At 39.3% G+C, this 24,173-nt stretch overlaps 1 protein-coding gene across 3 annotated transcripts in view; it reads left to right on the top strand.

Annotated features, from left to right (window-relative positions):
• LOC129732813 (protein amalgam) overlaps positions 1-23,822 on the top strand; it is a 318,420-nt gene extending 294,598 nt beyond the window's left edge. For all 3 annotated transcript variants that reach the window (XM_055694085.1, XM_055694087.1, XM_055694088.1), the window contains 2 exons: positions 6,357-6,569; positions 18,503-23,822. In XM_055694085.1, the coding sequence (XP_055550060.1) occupies positions 6,357-6,569; positions 18,503-18,873 (584 nt within the window). In that variant the 3' untranslated portion in view covers positions 18,874-23,822. The remainder of the gene's footprint in view (positions 1-6,356; positions 6,570-18,502) is intronic.
• Positions 23,823-24,173: the final 351 nt, after the last annotated feature.

Raw genomic sequence — 24,173 nt, 5'->3', positions numbered from 1 at the left:
TAAGTTCGATTAACCTTTCAAAATTTTCAATCACGGGACGGTTCAAGACCTCACATTTGATTAGAATACGAGAAGACAGGCTCCAGAAGCGGTTTTTCAATGGTAGTACTCCAGCTAAAACCTCCAAACTCATCGTATGGGTCGACTGCATGCAACCTAAGGCGATACGCAAACAACGATATTGTATTCGCTCCAGTTTGATCAAATGTGTGTTTGCTGCGGAGCGGAAGCAGAAACACCCGTATTCAATAACAGACAATATCGTTGTTTGGTAAAGCCTTATAAGGTCTCCTGGATGGGCTCCCCACCATTGTCCGGTTATTGTACGAAGAAAATTCACTCTTTGTTGACATTTTTTCATCAGATACCTCACGTGACAACCCCAGGTGCCTTTAGAGTCGAACCAGACACCAAGATATTTGTGTACCAAAACCTGAGAAATCGTTTTACCCATTAATTGTGTTTGAAGCTGAGCAGGTTCATGCTTCCTAGAAAAAACTACTATCTCAGTCTTCTCCGGAGAGAATTCGATACCTAGCTGTAAAGCCCAAGCAGACAAATTGTCCAAGGTATCTTGCAATGGTCCTTGCAAATCGGCAGCTTTGGCTCCTGTAACAGAGATTACACTGTCGTCTGCAAGTTGTCTTATCGTGCATGAATTTGCCAGACATTCGTCGATGTCATTTACATAAAAGTTGTAAAGAAGGGGGCTTAAACATGAGCCCTGGGGAAGACCCATGTAGCTAATGCGAAAAGTTGCCAAATCGCCGTGCGTAAAATGCATGTGCTTTTCGGACAACAAATTGTGCAAAAAATTGTTCAAAATTGGAGAAAATCCTTGTCGGTGAAGTTTACCCGAAAGAATGTCAATAGAAACGGAATCAAAAGCCCCCTTAATGTCCAAGAACGCAGACGCCATTTGTTCTTTACGAGCATACGCCAGCTGAATATCTGTTGAAAGCAACGCAAGACAATCATTCGTCCCTTTGGCACGGCGGAAGCCAAATTGAGTTTCTGATAGTAGACCATTTGATTCGACCCAGTGGTCTAAACGAGAGTTGTGATTAGAAGCTGGTTTCCCTGGTTTTTGGATGGCGATCACCTTCACTTGCCTCCAATCCTGCGGTACAATGTTTTGCTCCAGGAACTTATTGAACAAGTTCAACAAGCGCCTCTTGGCATTGCCGGGTAGATTCTTCAACAAGTTGAATTTGATTCTATCTAATCCAGGCGCGTTATTGTTACAGGACAGGAGGGCAACTGAAAATTCTGCCATCGTAAAAGGTGATTCTATCGCGTCGTGGCCCGGAGACGCATCGCGAACAATATTTTGCTCAGGAACAGAGTCCGGACATACTTTCCTGGCAAAATCAAATATCCACCTACTTGAAGACTCCTCGCTTTCGTTGACCGTTACGCGATTCCGCATTCTTCGGGCTGTGTTCCAAAGAGTGCTCATCGATGTCTCCCTCGACGTCTCGTTCACGAACCGACGCCAATATCCACGTTTCTTTGCTTTAGCCAAGCTTTTAAGCTTGGTATCAAGCTCCGAATACCGTAAATAGTCGCCAGGTATACCTCCCGTCTGGTAGGCCTTAAACGCGTCGGATCTTTGCGTGTAGACATCGGAGCACTCTTGGTCCCACCACGGAGTGGGAGGCCGTTCTTTGATCGTTACGCCGGGATATTTCTTCGTTTGGGCTTGCAACGCGGCGTCGAGAATCAAGCCCGCGAGGAGGTTGTATTCTTCAAGTGGTGAATGATGTTGAATCGACTCGACCGCTTTTGAAATCATTTCCTCGTATAACTTCCAATCGACATTTCGTGTGAGGTCATACGGAATGTCAATTGGTCGCATGCGAGTTGACCCGTTAGTAATTGAAATAAGAATAGGCAGATGGTCGCTACCGTGAGGATCGAGGATTACCTTCCATGTGCAATCCAACCGTAGCGACGTCGAACATAAGGATAGATCCAAAGCGCTTGGGCGCGCTGGAGGTTTCGGGATACGTGTCATTTCACCGTTGTTTAAAATAGTCATGTCGAAGTCATCGCAAAGGTTATAGATTAAAGAGGAGCGGTTATCATTGTATGGGGAACCCCAAGCCACGCCATGAGAGTTGAAGTCTCCCAAAATCAAACGTGGCGAGGGAAGAAGTTCTATTAAATCAAAGAGCAGCCGTTGCCCAACCTGTGCTCTGGGGGGAATATATATTGAGGCAATACAAAGCTCTTTACCTTGTATTGTCATTTGACATGCGACAACTTCGATGCCTGGAATCGAGGGGAGGTTAATACGATAGAAAGAATAGCACTTTTTAATCCCTAAAAGTACTCCTCCATATGGGGTGTCTCGATCAAGGCGAATAATATTAAAATCATGGAAGTTGAGATCAATATTTGAAGTAAGCCAAGTTTCACAAAGGGAAAATGCATCGCATTTGTTTTTATTTATCAAAACTTTAAACGAATCAATTTTTGGCAAAATACTTCTACAATTCCACTGTAAGACAGAGATAGAATCCTTCATATACGCAGTTGAATTAGGCATCGAAGGATACAATCGCTGCAAGGAGAGGCCATTGGGCAGTCAACTGCTTCAAAAATGATCTAACTGTTGGGAGGAATGCTGTAAGAAAAATTTTAATTGGATCGGGTACATTGAAAGTTTCAAAAATCCAGTCCACAATGTCAGAAAATTTCACTAATCCAGAGTTTGTTTCATCAACTGGGAGTGTAAAAGGAGCAACTGGGGTTTTAGATGTTCCTGGCAGTGCTGGGAACTCCTTCTGGGACTTTAAATTTGCAAGCCCAGGAGGGGTTTGCTTCGGTTTTTCCGCTGCACTTTTAGGTTTGTTTGTACCATTCATTTCACTTTGGGAAATCTTAGGACCTTTTCGGGGAAGTTTAGGAGAGGAAATATTTTTCCTCTTTCTAGACTCCCCAGGATTGGCAAAAGATGTTCCCGCTGGTGAATCGTCAGAATCGGTTTCATCAGAGGGCAACAGATCAAAGGGGTTCGAAGTAACGGGAGAAGTGGTAACGGTCTTCTTCAGCATGTCAGCGTAGGAACGCTTTGAACGCTCTTTGAGAGACCGTTTTATTTTATCCCTGCGCTGCATGTACACCGCACATGTCGAGAGCTCATGCAGATTTTCTCCGCAGTGAATACACTTTTCAGCGTTAACACTGCAAGAATCTTCCGCATGAGACTCCCCACACTTGCCACAACGTGCCTTATTGCAGCAGTAGGCGGCTGTATGGCCTAACTGCTTGCAATTCAGGCAGTTCATGACGCGGGGCACGTAGAGCCTCACAGGGAGACGAACCCGGTGGATCGAGACGTGGCTTGGTAGTGCAGACCCGGCGAACGTAACTCGAAACGAGTCTGACGGAGTGTATACTGTTTTGCCACCGATGATCGATGCTGACCGCAATTGCTTGCAGTCGAGCACCTTTACTTCGGGACACGTTTTGTTCTTAAAGCACCCTTTGGCACTTTGCAGTATACACTCGACGGACAGACTCGAATCGGTTATGACACCGTCGATCTCCACGTCTCGTGCGGGTATGTAAACGCGATACTCGCGTGTGAAGAGCTCAGAGCAAGCTATATCGTTGGCCTCTTTCAGGTTACCGACCACGACACGGAGCTTGTTAGGCCGGACCTTGGAAATTTCGGTCACGCCCTTGTACTCCTTCGTCAGGTCTTTAGAAATCTGCAAGAGGTTCCACTTTTTCGATTTCGGTCCTGCCTTTGGCCGAAAATAAACAGTATAGCTGCCCTGGGCTCCGTCTGGGTAAAGCCTGGGGCGAGGGGGGACTGAAGAATGAACAGGGGAGGGGGTAACAGAAGGGTCAGGGTCAGAGGGGTTCGGGGATGGTGGCGCGGGAGGCGAGGGATCTACATCCATCGCGCTAAGTCTAGCGCACTAGCGCTGACAAGAACACGTACCTTTTTATTTCTCCCTTCCAGTAAGGTTGGTTGTCCGATCGTTGGAAGTAGCAGCCGTTACAGCCAGCAGCACCAATACAGCAGCACCAAACAGCCACCAGCAGCGAGCCAGGTGTGAGATCACTCCACACAGCGATACAACTCGCTGACACTGATGGCTTCTTCTTTTTCCTCGTTTGTGTCTCGTCCACTGCTGTAGCACAATCCAGCCAGCAGCCAAATCGGCTTACGCACCAGCTGGCAGTCACGATGCGAAACAGTTGCACAAAGGCACGACCTTGAACCCGGATTTATATCACTCGACCAGGCAAACAATGCCAACACTTGTTCACACGTCTTTTGTTTTATACTCTATCGGACCGATCACCAAACACGTCCAGTACTGATGCGTGTTCGGCACAGAATGGGCTTCAAGCGAGTTAAATACCTTCATTTAACCAAGCAAACACGAATGTTTTATATATCGCAACTATAGGAACACGCATTCGCAACTATAGGAATTCTACCGCAACTATTGGAGCAAAAGCGTGCAGCATATTTTTGTTAATTTCAAGCCTCAAAACGTGTTTAAAGTCAATTTTAAGGTGCAAAACTATCAAGTAGACCCCATTTCAACAGAAAATAATGAAAAGTACCAGCTAGATTCGTTTATCTTAGCCAAAACATGGCTAAACATGCATAACTCGTGCTTAGCTCCTCCACTATTGGGTCATTTACCCTACCGTAAAATAAAACAATACAAAAAAAAACATTGCAAAGATGCAATTACCGAAATAAGGAGATAACTTTTAACTGGAAAACTAAACTTTTGGATATCAATTGAAATAAATAAATCTGATAACACTGCTGCAAAAAAGAAAGATTTTCGTTGGTCCCTAATAACCAGAAAAATCCTAAAAATCATGTCTGGGATTGTTCTGTTTTGGGTTTGAAGGTAAACAAACATTTTTAAATGAATATTGTTCGATGAAAATTGAGAAATTGAAAAATGTTTTCGTATAAATGGTACATCTCGAGATCAACCTAAATTACCTCATGATGATAGGTGTTATGTAATGTTTTCCGAGGAACGTGATGAAACTATTAAATTCTAAAGAAAATTAGCTGAACTTGCTGAAAAATGCAAATTCTATTTTAAAATACAAAAATTATCTATCTGGCAACACTGAAAAAATGAGATTTTTTCTGGCTTCCTTGGTTTATTTTCTTCAGTAACTTATAAATCACCTTTCAGTATTTTACTGGCGCATACGTCAATAAATTATAAAAAAAGAAAAAAGCGGTTTCAAACATAGGTACTACACATTTACAATGCGGAGGTATTCTAATCGACACCAACATTGGGATTTTTCTAGATGAGTAATTTCCTGAACTTTGAACAAAACCTCTGATTGTCAATGTCAAGTTTGTACTTTTTCGTGATCACTTTGTATTAAATGACCCTATTGCAATTTTAAAATTTGCTACCTGTTAATGATTCTGAGTCTTGGCGATATATTTTAGACTTTTTATTATTCATTAGTGTTTCTTTACACATCACGGTTTCTTCAAACTGTTTGCAATAATATTCTAGTTTTGTTGCATTTCGTGACATTGGTTTGTACATATAATTTTATGAGTTTTTGTTGGGATTTTGCAATTAACGGTTCTCTCTGGGTTTGGATCCCAAATTTCTCCCCCGCACGCACGGTTATAAAACAGAAAACTTTCAACATCCCAATTTTCAACCTTCCGAGCGACCCACGCTTGCCCCAACCAAGTGGAAACGATATTTCGGTTGTCAGAAAGTATCACCTCAGTGCTGACTCATTAGCTTCCCAATCGGATTACAATGTACAGCAATGGCCACAGTGAAAGTCTTTTAAAAAGCTTTCGTATTTCAGTTTCATTCAAGTGAGTGATCAATTTGCTTCTGTCGCAAATGTTCTTTCAAGTGTGAGTGACAGTAAAATTGATGGAAAATTAGTACGGTCCAACGGATTTTCCCCGAAGGGAAACATCGGTCGGTCAGTACTCATTCGTTAGTGTAGAGCAAAATCCCCAGTAAACATGTGCGGGACCTCTCAATATTATTGTGATGGTCGGAACAGTTTTCATCTAGCCGGACACAAGCCTCCCACTTGGGACAGCGCTGTCAAAATTCAAACAACAAACTACAGTTTATCAGTAAAACATCGAAAATATAATCTATTCCTATTTACGTACACTTGGCTTAGTGTGTTATTACGGAAGCAAACAAGGTGGAATTAAACGTTCGTCTTCCTGCGCTGCCGTTAAATCCAGGTTTAGCTAATTTGCTCATTGACAGTTGACATTTGCTCGCGACATTAAAATTAATTGTATGTAAATTTGTTCTAATATCATATTTTGCTACTCTTACTTTTTACCTTTCCTCTGACAGAGCTCCGGTTGCCACCGAAACCAACGACCACTCAGGCGCCGTACGTACCTCCGACGGTGAAACAACCAAGGCGGAAGCCGCACCATCAAACTCATGGCAAGTCCAGCCACGATGGCAATGGAAAAAGTGGCCAGGGCGGTAGCTTCAACCGGGATAGCTACATCATCAATCACATCCAAGAGAACGACCTGCTCGGTGGGTTTGGATCAGACGGTGAGTACAAAATGGAGGCTTTCGCATTCACTGTGCACAGTTTGTGTAAATTGGATAGGGACATCACGTCGCAATGTGTTGACTGCTGGAAGCTTGACCTGTAGTTCAGCACCAGAATTTTCCAGATTTCGATAAAGTAATGAGAAAGTGACAAACAGGTATTTTCTGGTTTCGTTTTTATACGTCTCTATTACCAGCACTGTTGGATGTAGTAATAACTGTTACTAACGAGAAGCAACAGTCAAATTTGAGTAAGCTTTTATTGATCAATTTATCTATAATTTGCAGTTCAAAATTCAACTGCTCTTTGAGATATATAGATTTTTAATTTTTACTGAATATGCTTTGCATGTGTCAAATTCTTAAATGTCTTCTTTATTCAATCTTCGATTGCATAGTTTTTACAGTGAATGGATGATTAAAATCAATGCCTGTTTGTAGCAGTAATACTCTGCATAAATTGTTTATGAGTATAGCATAATTTGAAAAACTCGCACCTAGACTCCACTGCAATCAAACACGCTGAAGGCAAAATCCCTTCCTGGTTGCTGTAAATATTGCGACACTTCATCCAACTTAATAACCGAACATAAAATATCACTATGGACGCGTACAAATGTATAGCCTTGCCCTGTAATTAACCGAATTGATCAAACACTTCTTTATGGCTACCGCGGGTACAAGCATTTGCGTGGGCTTGTAGCGATTTAACCTCAACCCGGTGGAATGGCTCTGATTTCATTTCGCCAATCGGAGAGAAAAATTGCACATTATTAATTTAAAATCGCTGCAAAATTGAAGGCTCAATTAATTTTCATTGCATCACAATTGCAAAGCTGCAATCTCCCGCTTGACAGGGGTCAATGGGGAAGGTGGGGCGAAAGGGAAGGAGAGGATGAACACAATAAATTAATTAATGCGATTATCGTGCGTTACCCGGATCAAACACCGAAACATTTTTCGCTGCAAGGATATGTTAATGCCTCGAGCAGCATGTGTTCGGTGTGGCGGTGTTTAATTTTTTTCACCGATTTTTCACTTTCGGGACAAACTTTTTGTCATTTTCATCTCGCATCTATTTTTATAATTTTATTTTCGAAAACATGATGTGATATATGAGGTGGAATCAAATTGAATTTAATCTGAGAAATATTAATTACTTGCAGATATAAAATTCTGAAAGTAGAAAATAACGTCCAAATATGTTACGGCGACTGCGAATTATTTTGTTTTGGAAATTGTTGTGCATTTTGATTTGACAGTTAGGTTCGACAGTCGCGAGTACTAGGCACTTTTTACCTCATAAATTTGATTCACGTTCTATCTGATTGGTAAAGTTGGACGCGACTGACTCTGATTTGAATAAAACACTAATGATGGTTTGGTCATCATTTATTATGTTTTTCTTTCGTCAATCGCAATTTTCAAATAAAGCTCAGGAAAATTGAATGATCTAAATGTATTAGACAAACTTGAAGGTTTCAAAGTTTTTTTAAATTTCAGTTCAGAAAAAAACGACCGTATTTATGAATGACTTTCAGATATTTCGCAACATTTTTTCAACACAGAACATGTAAATATTGAATAAAATTTAAATAAGACCTCAACAGTCATTTTTCTTTTAAAGGCTATCTTAAAATTAGTTACCAAGATAGACAATTTACTTACTTTACTTTGTTTGCTAACGGATCGTTCACCGGTCCAGGGCCGAACGAATTAGAGATGTCCCGCTTCTGTCTTGGGCAACCGTTCTCCTGTCTCCTCCTACAACCACGTTTCCTTCGGCGTCCATAGCTGGTTACGTAGTCCGAAGAAGGCCCTGTTTGCAGCTGCAACTCGTCGTTTCGCTTCACGGCTCATATCATTGTCACATGTCACAAACGTACGAAGATAAACGAATTCATCAACCACTTCAAATCGTTCCTCATCTATCTCCACCTCAGTACCAACACCACGGGAACTCCCACGCTCCCTGCCAGCTACCATGCACTTCGTTTTGGAAGAGTTAATGACAAGTCCCAATCTCGTTGCTTCTCTCTCAAAAGGTACGAAGGCCTCCTCCACGGCCTTATGGTCGATACCGATGATATCGATGTCGTCCGCAAAATCAAGGAGCAGGTTAGATTTCGTGATGATCGTACCGTTTCTTTGCACGTTTGCTCTTCGTACTGCACCTTCAAGGGCGATGTTGAACAGTAAGTTAGAGAGCGCATCCCCCTGCTTTAGTCCATATAACATTACGAACGCGGCTGATGTCTCGCCAGCTATCCGCGCGCATCAGCTATCGCAAAGTACAGCCGCTCGCTTTCCGCCTTTAAAAGTTCGACCGGGATACCGTCCTTCCCAGCGGCCTTATCGTTTATTCAGCTCACTATACGCCTTTTTCACCTCCTCCTCTGCGTGTTCGTCACTCATAATCGTCATCCTGTTCCTGGCGAAGAAGACGGTCGCCTACTCGTCAATCATTGAAAGGCGCCAAATGAGTGAGCGAAAAATTTATAAAATAAAGCAAGCTCGAATCATAATAATAATATTGGTGTTCGACAGGTTTAGTTGACTATTGTTTTTAGATTGCTATTCCTTAAAATTAGTGAGTAAATAAAAAATTGTAGGCTAACATTGGACTTGGACTCGGAAGGACAAATACTAAGGCAAAGGTTCACGAGTTATAAACAGTTCATCGAAAAACGATCTCAATGATTGCACGTCTTCATTGGGAATGATTGCAAATTTTCTCCATGAGCGCCTGTCTACTTCTCAAGGCTAGTTTGGCAGTGCCTACTTCGCCACCTCCTTTTGATTATGGTGCCAAACTGTTCGTCGTAGGTCTTCGAATCAGCGCCTTTGTAAAGATGTCCGCCAACAGCTTGTCGGTTCAAATAGGTTCCATTTGTAGGCATTCAGCTGCGATGTGGTCGTATATAAAATGGTGTTCGGGGAAATGTATGTCTTCGTTAAATTTAACGTCTCCTGCAATAACGATTTTGCCAATTTGTCCCAAAGTTGGTATCTATTCAGAGTGAAGCCAATCGTTACCATTTCTAATGCCATAGCATCCGAAAATCCGTATTCTGTCCGTTCATCCGCTTCTCTGCAAGGGTTACGTTTTCAGCTAAAGCCACCGTAGTCAATATCTTCGTAGCTTTTGAATTAGACAGAGTTGATCTTAGCCTCTCAACCAACGTCTGATTGAAGCGTTCAGCTACCCCATTTTGCTGTGTAGTTTAATGGATCTTGTAATAGTTGAATGGCTCATTTGTAAAATATTATAATAGACTTATATTTGCCACTAAGCTATTGCCTCGTAGGTACACCACACGGATCAGATCACCGTTTTATTTTGTGCTGATCTTCGCGAACTTCGCGAATCTTCGCGAACATCATACTCTTCGAACTGTGTCACAGCTTACTTGGCCACATCGTTAATGAATGCATCTTTGATTTTGCGCATAGACCGCAAATGATTTGCATCCTTCACGAGATGATCACTGCATTCTGTATCTAGGAAGAACCTGATCTTCCCGCTACTGCCTATTACACTGCATGTGCGCGACCTTGCCAGAATGATGATACTTGCTGGTAAAATGCTGCTTTTTCCTACCTACGACGAGTTCCGAAACTCTCAAGTCATTCTGCCCTTTATCTCTCTTCGGTGAACAGCCGCTGTTTGATCGTCCTTCTCCTCTAGATTATCGAGTGCCGCGTAAGGTTAAGAATAGTTGAGCTTTCAAGTCACATTCTTTTATTTTCACTCCTGCGGTATTAAATTGCCGGAAAAGATCATTAAATGCAACGAAATGAGTTCGTATGAGGATTACTTCCTTCTTCCGTAATCGTGCTAACTGATTTTTTTATAAAGGGTTCTTGTAGAGCATTCCACATTTCAGCTGCTGTTTGCTTTTGCCGAGCAAATCCGAGTTTTCATCCGTTGTGAATCCAACAAGAATTGACTTGACCTTTTCGTCGGTTTGATTCCACTTCTTGAGAGCATCGTCTGCCGCCGAAGCTGGTTCTGTCTGCACAGATGAACCTTCAACTGCATCCAAGTGAAGCTCGACTCGGATATACTAATTTTCATAATTCGCTCCGGTCAGCTGCGGAATGCGTTTCTTTGAATTGCCCATACCCTCTAGGATAACTTTGGACTTTGACTCGGACAGGCAAAGACGAACTCAGACAAATGTTAACTAGGGTTTGCAATATTCCAGGAAATTGATTTCCTGGGAAACGGGAATGAAAACTCTCATTTCCCGGAAATTCCTGGGAGAAAAATCTAATAAAAAAATAATCTCAGCATAAAGGGATTTAAAATAAAGTTTATTCATAAGAGGTAACAAATAAATAATCGTTTACAATTTTCTTACCAATTCGCATAAATAACGAATTGAAATAAAAAAAACAAAGGATAATCAAGTTCAGAACTTTGCGACCGACTTATGTTGCAAATATTTGCAGAAGAAGAGGTTTCAGGACTTTCATGTCGTCAAACAATCGCTTTAGATTCGCTGACGCTTCTACGTTAAACCAAGATAATATAATTTCTTCTGTAAAACTTTGCTTAAACCCATTAAATCACCGCTGGTGTTTGAAATTTGGAATACTTCCAAATCACTGATTTCAGCTCTTGCTGCCTTTTTTGAAAAACTGAAGTGTTCAATTCTTTCACTTTGTTGAAAAGAAAACTTAGTGTTAGGCAGGTAGGCAGCTAGAGTAAATATTCGCTATATTTGGTACGGCATTTTTTGGGCAAAATGTTTCTTCGGGATAATATTTGCAATACTATTACACTGTTACAAATATTTGCTCAAAACTCTGTTTGCTTGAACGGTAGCAAAACCTCTTCGCACATTCAAACTTTTTTGAAGTTGCTCTCACCATTGATTAGAGAGTAGGATTCCGTGTAAAAATTTGGATTGATTAACTAGAACGTTATTTCACCATTTCCTGGTTTTCTATGGGTTTCAAAATTGTTTATAACATTACAGGTATATTTTTTTTCAAATCAAAAATTCGCTCATTAACTAGCAAAGAACAACATTAGAAAGCAAATAATGGCCTGATTTTTGAGTTTCCGAATAAAACAGCAAATATGAATGACTAAAAATTGGAGCCGTCATTTCAAGCAAATATTTGCTTAGTGTAATGCCCACTTTAGTGCTGCTATACAGTTTGGCGACGTCAGTTTCGTGTTTTGAGAGGGTATTTAGTCTTATTACACTATTGTATAGAAAACTACAGTAAACTTTGCGGAATTTTTCAAGGGACTCGCGAATCCCGGGAATCAATATTTCTGTTCCCGGGATCCGGAAATCGCGGGAAAAGCCCTAATGTTAAAGAACAAGGAATATTTTATTCAAAAACGTCTTTAAGTCTTTCTCATAAACGCTTATAGATCATTGCATGGAACGGCCTAACCTCACTTTTGTGACAGGTTTAGACAGTTTGTTTACAAGTTGTTAGAATTTGGAGCCACCGGAACCTCAAAAAGACACGAAAGACAGTTCTCAATGAGATGCCGTTCAAGTGCTGTGGTGAACAAAACGACCAAAAAGAATGTACAAAACGTGATGGATATAGTCAAAAGAAAGGTTTGGCAATTCGCATTCGCTAAACAGAAAGCTTGTGTCAATATTTTTCTATTATTCTGTACAAATTAAACTTGACAAAGCCACATGATTTGATTTTTTTTTTGTCAGAAAAAGGATCGATTTACAGTAATTTTCGTCTCTCCAATTTTTGACCGTAACAACGCTTTAACTGAATACGGTCTTCCAGGTTGGGTAACCTTTGCTCAATTGCACACAACCAAGCTGCGGAGAACCCAAAACAAGAAACTCAAAGTTATTTCAGACCTCCCGCACTGAAATGCCATTGCCGTTGTGCATGAAACAACCAAAATCGATGCACTCAAAATTAGGTTCCAGAAAGTTGTTCAGTCTTTTCGCCATAGAATCTCCAACTCCCAACATGAGATAATCCGAAATCTAGTTTTTAATTCAACTTGCAACAAGTAAAATTGTTACGATACTCTCAAGGCCCGAGGGAGACAACCCAATATACCAGTCCGCAATATCTTGGCCCAGAGGCGGAACAAATTTAACATGCTGCTTACCTATGGCAATGGAAAACCATCAAACAACAAACCAGTGCTTTTAATGCAAAACATTCTAGCTTTAAGTTAGATTTAGTTTCAGCTCATAGTCGGCAGCGAGGATGAAAAATTTGCTTTTAGTTACAAAGTATTGAGATACTTTAGAAAGTATTAAGATACTTTAGAAAGTATTAAGATACTTTAGAAAGTAAGCTACCAGATATAATTGGCTACCAGATATAATTGGTTGTACCGCGTTGAAAAAATCCGCGTATAAAAAAACCGCGTAATTTTAAAAAATCGCGTAAAAAACCCTCATTCAAGCCCGTGATTAAATATAAACTAGAAAAATGGTATAAAAATGATAACAAAACAAACAAAATGAGTTGATAGTGCTTCTAAAATGAAAATTCATTAAAGAACAAGACAATGATTTTTTATAATGATTTTGCCATATTTTTAAACATTCGTTCCTTAATCGGAAGTTAATCGCAACAACCCTGACTCGTAGGGTAACGGACCCATAAAACGCCCACTTAATTCATGACTAACTAGTTAAACGTTATACATTTTCATATGTTACTTGGACGATGTGCAGTATTTACTGTATAGTGCACAATGAACATAATGTTGCACATTCGGGTTGCTTTACAGCCAAAATAACTTATCTTGTCAAGGTAAATAGAAATTTCCTGATGGGTGCCCGAACCCCTAAATTCGACCCCGAAAATCCTAATTTCGTTCACCTAAGGATCCATTTTTCGCCCTCCTCGGCAATATGACGAAAACAGCTGTTAAATGAAACAAATCAACATATGACAAGAAAATCAACTTAATTATGTAATGCAATTGGTTGGTTAACCGTGAAAAGCATTTATTTTATAAATTACCAGCTGATTACCTAGCCTTACTCGGGATTCCCTGTTAGCTCTTGTTGTTATGGTGGCTTAGAAGTTATTACGGTCTGGTTTTTTGATATTTTATGTTACTATTGAACCTTTCATTTCAACTGGGTTGTAAAAAGATTATGTTGTCAATAATGAGTCAATCTTTGGTTTATTCTTCTATTACAATCAATCTTATATCGAAAAATACCTACGTCAAGTTTGGTCTAGCTGTTCCGCAATGAATATGGATCATATATTCAAATACACCGCTATTTTTATATTAAAAGATTTTAAAAGCTCTTATTTGTTTCAATGGATGTTCTTGATAAATCTTCAATTTAAAAATGCACCAGCTCCAGCAACTTTTCGAAACGTATTTTGAACTCTCCGCTATCAAATCATTATTATTATTGCTACATAAAAAGCGGGAGGTGAAAATAAACAATCGATCAAAGCGAATTTTTGAAGTGCTTCTCTAAAAATGTTTTTATGAAAGTCCAAAAATCGCTGGATATGCAACATCAGCCACAGATACTCCTAAGATATCCAAATAGTATTCGATAACGGTGGTTTATTATGTATGAAGAGTAACGGAAAACGTCGATTTACTTTTCGTAAACTGGAAATCGCCGTGTCGGGCTTCAAAATGGCATCAGACACCGATTCTAAATTTCTGAGCATGATATTTTTTCTAGATAGTTATCCCTTCTTTCTTTTCAATTCTATGACCATCAGCTCTGTGAAAAACACACGTATGCCAAGTTTGATGGAAATCAATACAAGCATTCAAAAGTTATGTTGAAATATACATGCATACAAATCTTGATTTTTATATAAAAAGATCATATCAAGCTTGTGTCGGAAACGTTGTTATTATTTTCGACTTAATTGTTATTCTTAGACAGGGATAAAATTAGGCACACATAATATTTCCAAAACAGTGTATAGAGATTCGCCCAGGGCGAAATATGGAACCGAGGCAAGTAATGTGACCCATTTTTCGCCTCTTAATAATTATGAAAAATCTTCAGAGAAATCGATATTTTTGTTATAACTAACATAAAAATCATTAAAATCACATTCAGGAAATTTCAAATGCCAATAAAAAATATAATATGCTCATAGTTTGAAGTACAATTCCGCTTAGAAATATATAGCACTCGTTTCTGCAAACAAAAGAAAATCAGTCTAACTAGCAGACGCTCTATTGATAGCTCGTAAAATAGTAAAATAATATAACCATGAATCACGTACCAGTGTTAAAGATATCAAGAGATTTCAAGCTTGAGAGTAGCGAATATAAATTATTTGTCTTTGAACATTTAAAAGCATTAATATCGTGAGGATCCATAGGAGGGCGAAATATGGAGCCCGGACGAAATATGGTTCCTCTACCCTATTGTTATACAAGTATTAATGTATTTTTGTTCTTTTTTCCCGAATCAACTAAAATTGCCTATTATTTGGAAAGAACAGCAAATATATTGAAATTATTGATAAAACAGAAAATCTTATTGTCATGAACCATACGATTGATTTTTTACTTCATTAGATTTACTTATACACTGGGATCTTTTTTTACGCGGTTGGTTGTACCGCGTTAAAAAAATCCGCGTATATTAAAAACCGCGTAATTTTAAAAAATCGCGTAAAAAAATTTATTCAATAATAAGATCCTAATACAAATAATGGCACTTGAAAAATTATATAAAAATGGTAACGAAATACACAAAATAAGTTTTTAGTGCTTCTAAAATGAAAATTCTTCGAAGAACATTACAATAACTTTTTTATAATAACTTTGCTACATGTTTAAGCTTTCGTTTCTTAAACGGAAGTAAATCGCAACGACCCTGACTCGTATCGTTGTACAATTATTAATGTGTTTTTGTTTCTTCTTCCCGAATCAACGGAAATTGCATTATTTAGATTAACCAAACAGAATATCTTTTTGTCATGAACCATACGATTGATTTTTACTTTATTGGATTTACTTATACTAAACTTATTTAATGCCGCGTAAAAATAATCTTTCAAATCGCGTAGAAATGATCCGCGTTATTGTAAAAAATCGCGTAAAAAAGTCGCGTATAAAAAAACCGCATAAAAATAACCCGCGTAAAAAAAGACCCCAGTGTACTAAACTTATTTTATACCGCGCAAAAATAACACAGTGCAACAAAAATTGACTTTTATTCTGCCTTGGTTTCTATATATAATTTTTTTGTGTATTTTGATGCAAAACCAAATTTCCCCGAGTTTGAACATATGTCAACTTAAGGGGCACCAATGGCGCCATTTTGAATTTTTGAGAAATCGAAAATTTTTGATGTTTTTTCGACGCCATTTTGTTTTGAGACCAAATATCAAAATTCTAAGAGTTTGTCCACATATTAGCATCTTCTTACCCATGTTTAAAAAAAACAGATCTTAAATCGGACAAAAACTGAGTTCAAAACGATGATTCTACGAAAACGGTTTTAGCATGGTTTTAGTATGTTTCACAAAGCAAAAAAATATCGAGTATGTTTGAGCATTATTGCTAATACCTGGATATCTAAAAGTGGTAGTCAAATTTTGTTCTATATTGGGTAAAAAAGTCTCAGGAATCGATTGGTTGGTGTCTGATCCACATGAAATGTCAGCAACATGTCGATTTTGCCCCAATTCCCCTATTTGGGGCGAAATCGACATGTTGCTGATATTTTACGTAGATCAGACACCTGCCAATCGATTTCTGAGACTTTTTAATCAATATAAGATATAATTTGACTACCACTTCTAGATATTAGCGCATTACCATTAATGCTAAGACATACTCCACAATAGACAATAGATCTAAGTACTGGTCGCAGTGGTATAATGTCCCCAACAAGGAAAAAAAAGACATTCGATATTATTCTGCTTTGTAAAATATACTAAAACCATGCCCGTTTTCGTGTAGAATCAACGTTTTGAGCTCAGTTTTTGTCTGATTTAAGATCTGTTTTTTTAAGATAAGTAAGAAGATGCTAATATGTGGACAAACTCTTAGAATTTTGATATTTGGTCTTAAAACAAAATGGTTTCGAAAAAACATAGAAAATTTCTTATCTCTCGAAAATTCTAAATGGCGCCATTGATGCCCCTTGAGTTAAAATATGTTCAAACTCGGTGAAATTCATTTTCGCACCAAACTTAATCAAAAAATCATACAAAAAAGCCAAAGCAAAAAAATTGTTGCATTGTGTAATTTTCCAAATCGCATAAGAATAATCCGCGTTATTATAAAAAATCGCGTAAAAATAATCCGCGTTATTGTAGAAAATCGCGTAAAACAAGCCGCATATAAAAAAAAACCGCAAAAAATAACCAGCGCAAAAAAGACCCCAGTGTAGTGATTTTTTTTCAAATTCTCGAATTCCGCACTCTTAGCCGAGTCCGCTAGCCTTGATTGAAGTTGGATCAAAGTTTCATATCAGACAAGGCACGGCACTCGTTTAAAAATAATGCTACCCCGCGCCACAATGTTTTTATTTAAACCTAAGTCGTAAATATAACGCTCTTTTTCAAATTACATCATTGTCTTAGTTTCGTGGTGTAACGTTATGGCGTTCTATTCCATATATAACCAAAATGATGTTCCTCAAGGATATCTTCGATTAACTCAAAACGTTTTGATTTTTTTCAAAATCTTTTAATCGTTTTGCGATTCGCATCGATTACAATGTAGCAAACTGAATGCTACGGAAATCGAGTAAGATATCGAGAAGCAGCCATTTAGTGCAATCATGTAATATTTACCAGTTTCATCAGGGTAAAGAAGGAACGGAAAAACGGTTTTGAACCTGACTGACGATATAAAATAAACACATTTTGGTTTGGCGACATAACATAACCTTGATTTATTGGAACGTAAGGCAACAGTGCTATGATAATTGTTTGAATTGTTTTGAAAATTTGTTGAAATTGTTCCCTCAATAAACTTTTTGACCTTTCCTACTCTAAAATTTTTATCTGAATTTATATTACGACTTCGAAATTTTAGCTCATATTTCAAAGCATTTTAGCACTACAGAGAACAGACATTCATGTTCATATAAAAAAATTGAAAATCGTGTGTAAAAATTTGAATCAAAATACGTTAATAGACTAACGACATCTGACTTGAGGTGCCCCAGTTGCACTTCATAAATATTGCCGTATCGATATTTTATCGATATCAGTGCTTGATTTAACATTAAATGACGGTTTCAAGTTTTTACACATCTTTTGAAAATAAGATTAACGTCTGTTCTCTGTGGGTAGTGTTTATTTGATTTATTTTTTTTTGTTCAAAAACTGTTTTTGCAAAATATTTTTGAGTTTGAAAATTTTCTTGCCTACGGGAAACACTTAATTTTGTAAGCTAACTACGTGTGCAAAGCTCCATTCAGCTTAACAAAAGTGCGTTGGAAATTAGTGAGCGATCAGACCTGTATGGACGGAAACACATATTCTTGCGTTTCTTGGATTTTTGCAGAGAAAATAAAAAGAATTTCCATTGCTGTTTATATTCATAGTGTACACCTACTTTCGTACATGAAAAATCACTTCATCTCAATATCCAGCTTTATTTCTCTTTATCAGTTATCTGAGTATTGTTTTTAAATATCCATTAAAATCTCACGTGTCATTAACGTCAGTGCTCTTTCATAATACTGACCTTTACAAAAAAATCACATTTGTTGAAATTTGATTTGATGTTCCATTATCTTTGAGTTGAGTGTTTCTCCACAGTTTCGATTCAGGCAACAATAAACGAAACGCGCTTGATGTACACTCGAGGCAGAAAAAAAACCTGCTCACACATAAATTTGATCGAATAAATATGAAATTCGCTTTTGAATGACGTCAGGCCTGCAAATATAAATGGTTTGCGTTTATGTCCGCGTAACTGAACTAACCGAAAATATTTTCCGTCTCATTTTCCACAGTGCCCCCCCGAGGAGGTCTCGCAGTGAACGGTGGCCTTGGTGGCTTTGGGTCCGGCGCGGGAATATACGGTGGATCCGGAACTGGCAATGGTGTCGGAACTGGGCCCGGCGCTGGTGCCAGCGGAAGTAACCTAGAGAAGGCACGCAACACCCAAATGCCGGCGCCCATCCCGTCACGGCAGCCACCCCTCTGGATACGGAACAGCGGGTCGGCTTCGAGTACCCGCTGCGGTGGCCCATTCGGGTTCGGAGCAGCCTGGTTCGAGGGTGGCTCAGTGCATCAGCTTCCCCGGCGGGGATTGGGTGCAGCTTTCGTTAGCTGTTGTTTGCTGATAATTTATAGTCTGTTGATGTTGCTGACATTTACATGAAATTATGTCTATGGGTGTTATCACTACTGTTAGGCTGCGTGTGTGCATATTATCATCATTATAAATACATCTTTATATAAATCTATGCATATTTATACGTGAAGCTGGTAGGTTTTGGAAAGAGTGACTGGGAAACAGGCCGGGAGCGTGCGGTCGGCCGCAATTAAACGGACTATGATTGGGGTTCGGTTTTTGGGTTCAATAAATATCAAAATAAGTGCGCACATATTGCTGACTGGTGCACTATATTTCTATTGAAAAAGCGAGCGGTTAGCCATCGCAAGTCGGGGTGGTCACATTGTTTGGTTAACGAAAAAAATGTGGCACTTTATCGGAAACGAATTTTCGAAAAGTTTCATACATTTTTGTTTGCTAAATGGCAATAAAAGTGATTAATTATTAAACATCGAATGTCACGTTTTAGTTTTTTTGTTGATATTTATTGTTTGATTCATCAATCAAATCGGATAATATCCTCTTGTTTACATTATCGTCTAATATTAATAATCTGGTTAAAATTGAAACAGAATGAAACAGAATGTTTCAATTCTGGGAAACCTAGCTCAAAAGTGGCCCCATAAAAGCCCCACCCGCCGCTGGCACCCGTTCAATGGCTAATAAAGACAGAAAAAAGATAAAACAATGATGATAGAGGGAAGCATCCATATCCGGGTTAGATCGGACGAGTGTGTGCCCAGTGTGAGTAACAGGGGAAACTAACAAACCCGCGTTTGGAAATATCAACAATCACACAGCCCATTCATTCACCGCCCGTCCCCACGCTCGGTGGCGTGCGAACGGATACATCTAACTGATTGCCATTTAGTTTTAGTTTTTCGCATAGATGGACCACACCTTCGACCTATCGGGACGGCACAGCCAGCGGCAACAGTTGGATGGATCCGGTCAGCCACATCTGGTCCGGTTCCGCCCGTTCGCAGGTATGTTGCTTTCGCACCACAAAGCGTCACCGGCATCGTTCGGACCGTACGGCGCTGTTACATGTCCACACTTTGCGGTACATCGGTACGGAAAACATCAACCATAAAGGCTTCACATCGTTCTTTAATAATACTGGGATGGGTTCTAGAGGGATTCATTTATTTCGTGTTTCCGATTACGAGTTTGCTTTTTGTGCTATAAGCCAAATGCGGTAAATGGTTAATGTATAATCAATGGATTTTCCGATAGAACCTCAAGGGGGGATGCTGAGGAAGGCAGGCGAACAGTTTTTGATACAAATCATCGTAATTGTTTTGGTTGTACTACTGTGCCATCGGTAGTCGGATGCTTTGTAGGTGATATTCGGTAGGACTATGCCGCTCATTGTTTTAATAAGTGCACTTCATGGTTGAATTATAATTAGACTTTGATAAAACATTCAGCACGAAAAAAGCGAGAACAAAACGCGATGAATAAACATTATGCAAATCGGCACACAATGGGTGACAATTGAATAACTGACTGGGGATCTGCCCTGCCAGTGACAATTACGCATTCATGAATATTGAATATCGGAGTTTTTTTTCTTTCTGTTAAATGGTTCCGCTCACTAATCCATCGTCAACCCGGCTGGATAATGATTCATCCGTTTGCCCCCGAACGCCAGAAACGGAGGAGTTTCGGAGTAATTGCCGAAAAACGCCTGAAAAGGGTCCAAATCGTATAGACACAGCGCAGCGAGAATGCCTAAAAAACTTAATTAAAATTATACCATGAAATTGCAAACAGGAAAATTAAGCGAGGACGTTGTAAAAATGACGCTCTCATTCAGCCTGTAAGAGAGCGGAAAATTATAGGGCAAAAAGTGGTTCTTCGCTTCATCAGTCCGGCGCACAGTGGGCGCGAGGCGGTATTCGGCAAAAGGTTTTCGGGATTGGCAAAGAATTATCAGCAAGGTTACGAAAATGTTCGGACATGTTTAATCGATTATGTCATACAACATGGGCGGGGGTTAGGTTTCTGCTACTGTCTGAATAATTTAGCAGTTTTTAAAATTTACTGCCGGTTCTCCAGTGGATCGCGTGCAGTGTGCTTATTTTTCACCAGGAATTGTCTATGGGTTGATTTCAACAGTGGGTTTTAATGTCAAAGCTTGAAGTTGTTATATGTTATAACCGTGCGTTGGACGAAATTACAATTTAGTGGATCTGGATACTATTCAGTATATCTCAAGAAGAAAAAACTGAAAATTCTACCGTAAAAACAAAAGTGAAAAACTTCATTGTAGATTCACCAAACAACATGGGCTAATGCTTTAGTTTTTTTAAACATGACAGATTATGGATGTTAGTACTGCAGAAATAACAATTTTGTTACTCAAGAAACTGCCAGTGATTTCTCTCTGCTGCTACATGGAATGGTGTTGTTATTTTATGATTCCATCAAATTCAATAGCGGAGGTTTATCTTTAGTTTCTATTGGAGAAAGAAGAATGTACATTCTTTTGGCTCTAGAAGAAAGCTATTTTTATGCATTATCGAAGGATTACAGAGTTTAGGCTAAAGGAATGGCTATGATTTCGTGTTGCTTCTTTCAGTGTGTTTCCAAGCATTGTTACTAGTAGCTAGCAACAGTCATTATCAGGTTTGTTTCTCTCCTCAATTTGTAGAAACAGCGAAGTTACAATTCACTGCACACTTCTTCTCTGGCATAACCGCTGCGTGTAGCCATTTTTTGCACCGCAATTCTTTCTTTTGCTTTGTGCAGTGCTTCTGCCGCTCGTAGAAAAATATGACTCACTTACACCACAGCCAAGCGAAACAAGAGTGGCGAATCACTCTAGTGGTAATGGACATGTGAGAAAGTTCAAGTCTGATCTTCCTCAACATGAAGCGATTTTTTGACTATTTAGGATTTTTAAAACCGCACTCGAAGTGAAAGAGTTTTAGGTTATGAAAGAGGTACTATTTTTCATCTCCATACTTTTTCATCGTGACAGCCAATTTGTGCATCTACTTTGGTTCAAGTTGAGGGGTAACCTAACATTGTAAATATATTGTTAACTGATGCTGCATCGTCATTTTTTTTAAATTCACCTACGGTTTTGTCTTCAAATGAAAACAAAAAGTGGATACAATTCACGGCGTAAAGAAATTTTGACAAATTAATACACTAGAGACTGCAAGAAAAGATGCTATCCAGTATATACCCAAATTTAAAATTTTGAAGGTTCCCAGAAGCTTATAGAAATCCGCAAACCATATAGTAGAGCAATAGAAAGCTTTAACCAGACATCCCAATGGTACAGTCTTTTTTATTCTGTCTTCCGGGGGTATTTTTTTTGTTTCTGTTTGTTCGTGATACCCATTATCGCTGGCAGTCCGGTAGTCACATTGAGAACGTATTGGCAACAGAGCATCACAAAAGGAAACGAAAAATGTACTCCTTGTGTCGATTCGGTATTATTTGGAGAATGACTTCGGAATTGCGAATGTAGAAAAGAAAAGAAGCTGTTTTCTATACAGACGTTCGAGTCTGCACTACACAAACAGCGCGTCTCGGTAACAGCCCTAATACACCGGAGACATTTTCCCTCTCGTTTTTTTTATTTGCCAATGACGGATATCGTGTGAGCAGTGATGCCATAGATACAGGTTTATGTGCATTTATACAGATTTTTAACATATTCTTCACACAAATACCTGCATGTACAGATTACAGGTTTTATGGAAATAATACAGATTTGTTTTGTTTTTTTCTGAGGTCGCAAATTAAACTTCCTGATTTAGTTGACAAACAAACATGAACTCAAATGTTGTTGAGGCTGTCACAAAAAATCGATGGTGAAAAAGTCAAAGTGCTCAGCCCTAAATTGAAAGATAATGTTGTTTATAGCATTTTTGTAGAACATTTCGACTTTCTAAAAAATTGTTTTCAGGTTGCCCAAACGTGATTTATGAAAAAATGACTTTTTACAGCTACAAACCCACTCTTTTGCACTTTTTTCAATTCTCTTTGATTCCTTAATGTTTCTATATATTTTTTTTTTGTGGGGTTGTTTTTGAATATTTCGCAAGGTTTGGTTCAGCATCGCATTCAATTATTTGACTCACAGAGCCCATTGAACATCACGAAAAAGTGAATTTTTCTCATAATTTTCAGAGAAAACCTTTCAAAACACATATAAACAATTTTTTTGATCAAGAACTGAAATTTTTACTGCAAAGCGGGATTCAAGACGAAAATTTACATGAAAAAAATCCTTGATATCTAATCGGGGGGCTGAGATATTGGCCTTTTTCACATGTGATTGAAAACTATACCTTTTCTCAAAAATGTTATAAAGCTCAATATCTCCATTGCAAAGTGTTTTATTTTGCCGTTTGTGCGTATAATTTCATGATAGTGATTCAAATGATGATTATAGCCATAAGGTATGTTCGGAAGAGTTTCAGGATATTTAAAAATGCATCTTTTAATGTAGAAAGATGGGTGATCAATCCACCTGTGAGTGAGATAAAAAAATTACTTTTCAATCAGAATAAGATAGACGCACGGTGTCATTCTGTGCCGAACACGCATCAGTACTGGACGTGTTTGGTGATCGGTCCGATAGAGCATAAAACAAAAGACGTGTGAACAAGTGTTGGCATTGTTTGCCTGGTCGAGTGAAATAAATCCGGGTTCAAGGTCGTTCCTTTGTGCAACTGTTTCGCATCGTGACTGCCAGCTGGTGCGTAAGCCGATTTGGCTGCTGGCTGGATTGTGCTACAGCAGTGGACGAGACACAAACGAGGAAAAAGAAGAAGCCATCAGTGTCAGCGAGTCGTATCGCTGTGTGGAGTGATCTCACACCTGGCTCGCTGCTGGTGGCTGTTTGGTGCTGCTGTATTGGTGCTGCTGGCTGTAACGGCTGCTACTTCGAACGATCGGACAACCAACCTTACTGGAAGGGAGAAATAAAAAGGTACGTGTTCTTGTCAGCGCTAGTGCGCTAAACATAGCGCGATGGATGTAGATTCCTCGCCTCCCGCGCCACCATCCCCGAACCCCTCTGACCCTGACCCTTCTGTTACCCCCTCCCCTGTTCATTCTTCAGTCCCCCCTCGCCCCAGGCTTTACCCAGACGGAGCCCAGGGCAGCTATACTGTCTATTTTCGGCCAAAGGCGGGACCGAAATCGAAACAGTTGAACCTCTTGCAGATTTCTAAAGACCTGACGAAGGAGTACAAGGGCGTGACCGAAATTTCCAAGGTCCGGCCTAACAAGCTCCGTGTCGTGGTCGGTAACCTGAAAGAGGCCAACGATATAGCTTGCTCTGAGCTCTTCACACGCGAGTATCGCGTTTACATACCCGC

Source organism: Wyeomyia smithii, chromosome 3 (assembly GCF_029784165.1).
Source record: "Wyeomyia smithii strain HCP4-BCI-WySm-NY-G18 chromosome 3, ASM2978416v1, whole genome shotgun sequence".
Classification (NCBI taxonomy): Eukaryota; Metazoa; Arthropoda; class Insecta; order Diptera; family Culicidae; genus Wyeomyia; species Wyeomyia smithii.
The sequence above is the reverse complement of the archived record's forward strand: the minus strand, read 5'-3'. Positions and strand labels throughout refer to the sequence as shown.